The sequence below is a fragment of the Mixophyes fleayi genome, chromosome 7 (genome assembly GCF_038048845.1).
Source record: "Mixophyes fleayi isolate aMixFle1 chromosome 7, aMixFle1.hap1, whole genome shotgun sequence".
In the NCBI taxonomy this organism is placed as follows: domain Eukaryota; kingdom Metazoa; phylum Chordata; class Amphibia; order Anura; family Limnodynastidae; genus Mixophyes; species Mixophyes fleayi.
The window spans coordinates 103,316,664-103,322,487 of record NC_134408.1 but is presented as its reverse complement, the minus strand read 5'-3'; the positions used below and the strand labels follow the sequence as shown (position 1 = coordinate 103,322,487).

At 40.0% G+C, this 5,824-nt stretch overlaps 1 protein-coding gene across 1 annotated transcript; it reads left to right on the top strand.

Annotated features, from left to right (window-relative positions):
* The first annotated feature begins 825 nt into the window (after positions 1-825).
* Positions 826-2,529, top strand: LOC142097009 (gamma-crystallin-3-like). The gene is made up of 3 exons (XM_075178621.1): positions 826-834; positions 1,091-1,333; positions 2,254-2,529. The coding sequence occupies exons 1-3, from the start codon at positions 826-828 to the stop codon at positions 2,527-2,529; spliced, it is 528 nt and encodes a 175-aa protein (XP_075034722.1).
* The last annotated feature ends 3,295 nt before the right edge of the window (positions 2,530-5,824 follow it).

Genomic DNA, 5,824 nt, shown 5'->3' with positions numbered 1-5,824 from the left:
TTCACATATTGAGAAGTAAATGTGGCTCATCTAAAGAATATCATAAAACATACATTTAACCAGATTGACTCAAGACAAGATATAGGGTGCAAAAGGTCACAGCTACCTTATGAGCTTTGTTGCGCTGATAATCTCATAATGTAAGCTTACATTAATGGAAAAGAAAATATCACAACTGTATTTTCTCCAATATAATGCATGTATGTGTATGCGGTACTAGCTAACAAAACAAATCCTGCAAAATTGTGGCACATAGAGTAATTAAAATTTTTATGTAGTTATTATATTAAGGCAACCTTTTTTTATCCCTTTAAACTGTATTTCCATCTTCAAGTATCTTAGAATATCTTATTTTTGGGGTAATTTTATCTATTAGCAAATTAGCAGTTTGTTGGTGTAATTTTATCTCTTCTTATGTAAATTGCTCAATGTACTAACCTACACAATAAAAAAAAATATTTAAAACCTAGTGCCAAAACATAGGATTTTGTGTGTGTAATAAACATTTTATTTTTCTGATGTTAAGCTGGAACCAACCAGAATGTTTGCAGGTCATAGCAGGGTTTCCCTTAGTGCACTAGGTCCTGTACAATGGTGAAATATACAGTAAGTATACATAGTAAGCATACAGAAACAATAGAAGCAAACAAAAACAAGAGTCTACAGAAATATAACAAATAAAAAGCTATACATTTTACTTACTAAACAGAAATGAGGTCACAAGCATTTTCAATGTAAGCAGACATCAGCATTACTGAATGTATATAAGCACCTTTTCTTTGTATTTCAGAAGCACTGAGCTCTTGCCCAAAAGCACATACCAACATGGGAAAGGTAGTTAAAGAATAAATACAATTTATAGACTTAAAATATTAGAAAATATTCTCATTCTTTATTTTACTTTGAAAGTAATAATGCTATACATGGAAGCATACAAATTCAATTTTCTATTTACACTGCAGAATTCAGAAAAAAAATGTTTTTATGACCTTGGTGACATTGTTAGATAGTAGAAAGGAGAAAATATATAACTGATTAATTGTACTTATTTTTAAAACTGAAATGTGACATTCTAATTTTCGTTACACAGATCATCTTCTACGAGGACAGGAATTTCCAGGGCCGGACCTATGAGTGCAGTGGTGACTGTACTGACATGTCCCCATTTTTCAACCATTGCAATTCCATCCGGGTTGAAAATGGGAACTGGATCCTTTATGAGCACCCCAACTTCCGTGGACATCAGTACTATCTTAGGAGAGGAGATTATCCTGACTTCCAACAATGGCTGGGATTCAATGATATCATTAGGTCTTGTCGTCTGACCCCACAAGTATGTAGTTTCTGAAAATAACTTCCATGTTATCGCCTGATGAACAACTAATGCTCCTATATTTCTAAATGATAACAATATTTTCTGTATACCTGGGAAAAATCAAGTTCCTATTATAAAGGGTACCCTGTCATGATTAACATCATTGCTAAGCTGACCCATCTTCACCTGCACCATGCAAAAACAATGGGCAACCCTGCAGTAAATTACATCTTCACAAATCTGGCACAGGTATATAGCAAACATACATATATGTGAAGTATATGTATGTTCTTCCCATGTTAACATAGGGTGCTCTATTTTAGATTGTAAATATCACTGAGGCGCTCTAAGATTGTACAGCACTGCATATGTTTATGTAATTAAAGGGATAGATAGATAGATTTAGTATAAGATGGCCACACAAATGCCAATTACTGAATGTTCACCAAATTACTTATACTGAGTTAGGCTGAACTCCCTAAAAAATCCAGGCAATAAATGTTATCCAGTTAATGTATTGGAGTAAACTCATCACGCACCTTGTGATCTGCTTGCTTGGCAAACCCACTGATCTGTTAAATTTTCACACCATTCAAGTATACTCATCTACCAATTTATATTAAAAGCAAACTATAAAACAAATAACAGAGTGATTGGCAAAAAAAGGCTAAAGCTAAGAATATGCTTTATTTTTAATTAACAAACATAAATGGACACGTGTACACAAATACATTTGGTTATATTTTTTTAATGAAGTCATATTTTCAATGAATCCTGTGAATAACTTATTTGTAGATGCCCTTTTTTTGCTTAATATTTATTTCTATACCTTTTTAAATCTCTTTTCCATTTTTATACCAGTCACTACCATACACACTACATTGTTTGTGTATTTACTATTACTCTCAAACCTTGTGTTTTTTTTGCTTTTTTTAAAGCATCTTGGACCATTTAGACTCAAGATCTATGAAAGACAAGACTTTAAAGGTCAAATGATGGAGTTTACTGAAGATTGTCCTCAAGTCCACGAGCAATTCCATTATCATGACATCAACTCCTGTAATGTCCTTGATGGTCACTGGATGTTCTTTGATGAGCCAAACTATAGGGGACGTCAGTACTACCTGAAACCTGGAGAGTACAGGCGATACAATGACTGGGGTGCCATAAACTCTAGAATTGGTTCCTTTAAACGTGTCCAGTATCTAAATTAATTTTCAATAATTCTTATTACTTCTTGAACATGAATAAATCAAGTATAATAAAATATGTGTTTTTTAAATCATTCTGGTATAAAATATAATGGGTGTCATTAATATTCATTGAGTTGGAAGCAGTTCTATGTGATAAAATGCATTTCATTTTTTGTGTAAAATATAAGTCTTTTATAAATATCAGAGTGAATAGGTCTCTACAAAGGGACATAGGTTGCACAAGCTACTGGGAGGAGTTGGGTAGAGCGTGGGCATTTCTAGTTAAGCATGGAGAAAGTGCATTGGCGTGTCTAGTTTTGCTGAGCTGTGCAAAAACATTTTCATCATGTGGATTGAGATTATATAAATGAGATAAAGGAGTGCATCTTCCATTTTGCACTTGACCAGAAAAAGCACATTTGTACTTGCACTTTGTCCATTGTAAAACATACAAAGTTCCACATTTAATAAAGACAGCCCTGATGTACTTCCACTCTAATAATTAATTTAACCTTTAAATAAGGATAAATTGAGTAGTATTATAGCAGAAAAAGAGAACTTTTTTTTTTAATGAAACGGATGGTCCTAAAACAGTAGGAGTTTGGACTATTCCACAGTTTCATGCAGTGTTTGTCCCATTTACTCATAGTGATGCTTGTGATTTGGAGTCCAGGGGTTAAATGTATCAAGTTGCCATTTTGAAAATCCAGCTATTTCTTGGGCGAGGTTAAACACGCCGATGTATTAACTGCCGATTTGATGTAAAATCGGCAGAGATGAGTTTTTTCCAAAATCGCTGCAAATCGCGGTCCCAATTTTTCCCCACTCTAGATATACAAATCTCCAAATGCATGAAGCTGCGATTTAGCAAATTCAACCGAGTTTGAAAAAAAAAATAGCCAGATACAACATGCTGCTTTCTATAGGCGAGATTGTCAAATGCATCACTGTTACACTACCTGCCTAAACAGCCACAGATCCCGGCGGCTGTCAAAATGTTTAAAATAGATGAAAGTTTTTTGTTTTTTTTAAAAAAATATGTGGGGTTACCACTGTCTAAGCACTATTAACCCTAGTGCTGCCAGCCTACTGCGGGTTACGCGAAATTTGGGAAATAATTGGCGTGGGGCCCCCCTGATGTTCATGAAACCATCTGGTAGAACTGTCTGAGTTCAAATCAAGAAGAAGAGGCTGGAGAGCTATTAAAACATGTTTTTACTATGTGGTATATACTGAAAATGGCTACCAGGTATTTCCTGTCAGCCAGCACTTCCTGGTGTAATGAAAACTTCTCTAAGGCACTTCCGGGTAGTGGGTTTTGGATTGCGCTGAGTGGCCAGCCATGCAGTCACATGATCGGGGCCCTGGGGCAGATTTTTAAAATCTATCCCTATTTAAACCTACTCTGACCCTTGCTCAGTGTCAGTGCAACTACTTTGCTGTGCCTCTGACTCTCCTATATTTCTTTGCTGTATTCCGGTGAATCTCCCTTGGTACCAGTATAGCCTGACTGACCTAGTCTGCGGAATCTCCTAGTGTACCCTTTTGCCTGAACCATGTACCAGTATAGCCTGTCTGACTGTTAAGAACTTACCTGATCCCCGTTCCGCTGTGCTGTCAGCGTGGTCTGACAGCGGTATCTGATCCGTGCAGCGCTTCTCCTGATGGCGCCGCCGCACTTCCGGGTTCTTCCTGCTGCCGATCATGTGACTCCTGGGCGGGGAATTCAAACTCCTATATCTTCTCTGCTCTGACACGCTGCCTGTGTCAGAGCAATGTGTTTCCTGTTCCTGGCTACAGTTCCTGTGTTCCTGACTCCTGTGAACCTGCTCCCTGTGTACCCCTCTATTCCTCCTACTCCTGTGTACCTACCTGGCTGTGACCTGACTATTCTTTGGCTTATCCCTGGCACCACGAACTGGACTATCTCCTGTGTACCGACCCAGCTGTGTTACCAACTATTCTCTGGATCTCCCTCTGGCACCGTATACCTGATACCTCCTGTGTACCGACTCGGCTGTGTTACCAACTATTCTCTGAATCTCCCTCTGGCACCGTATATCTAATATCACCTGTGTACCGACCCGGTCATGTCTCTGGACCCATATCCTGCCACTCACCCATTGGCTCCGTGCATCTACCGGTTACTGTTCCAGACCTACAACGCCTGCAATTAACGGTTAGTGCCTGTACTTGCACCGCTTTGTCTTATTGCTTGTCTGCCTGCCATCACTTAGAACTTTCTCCCTTACATCAGTAGGCTAATCTGGGGGCCGCGACCTGCGGTTCTTCGGCAGCAAAGTCCACACTACCTTGCGGTGGTTCTTGGTGAAGACCGGAAGGCCGTTAGACTCCGCGCCCTAGGTAAGCCTGTGCTAATACTGACTAAGGCATCAAAATCGTAACACTGACCAAGTCTGCGCAATCGCCTAGTGTACCCATTTGCCTGAACTGTATACCAGTATATCCTGTCTGACCAAGTCTGTGGATCTCCTTGTGTACCAGTATTGCCTGTCTGACCAAATCATCAGAATCTCCTAGTGTACCCTTCTGCCTGATATCCGTGTACCAGTCCCAGCTTGTCTGACTACTCTCTGCCTGATATCCGTGTACCAGTTCCCGGCTTGTCTGACCATGCTCTGCCTGATATCTGTGTACCAGTCCCGGCTTGTCTATCTACTCTCTGCCTGATATCTGTGTACTAGTCCTGGCTTGTCTGACTACTCCCCACCTGAACCCCGCTCATCTGTTCCATCCGGCCTATTCATACCTCCACCTGTACAGCAGTAGCTTCTTCATTCCACTCGAGACCCCCTCCTTTGGTTCAGACCTTGTGTTAAATCCTGAGGCAGTCCAGAGGGCCGTCACCTGCGGATTCCCGGCAGCAAAGTCCATCCTGACTTGCGGCGGTTCTTGGTGAATACTAGGAAATCCGTTAGACTTCGCGCCTCTGGTCTGCCAGCGCAAATCGGGATTGATACACGTAATCTTAAATTGTAACACCTGGTTGGCAAGTGGATGGCAATGTCACTTCCATCAAACTAATTACCCGGACCCGGACATGCCAGGGGGCCTGGCCTGGGCCCTCACTGCCGACTTTTTCTTTATTTTTTATTTATTTTTTTAACCTAAACTATTTAGTATTTTGTATTTTTATTTTTTTTATTATTATTAATTATTATTTACTATTTTGCGGGGGAGAGGGTGGATCCGCCCCCTTTCATTGGTGGGGGGAGCAGGGTAGTACACAGCAGGGCACAGTGATGAAGGAGAGGGGAGGGGACCAGTATGGCAACTTGATGAAGGAGAGGGGGGG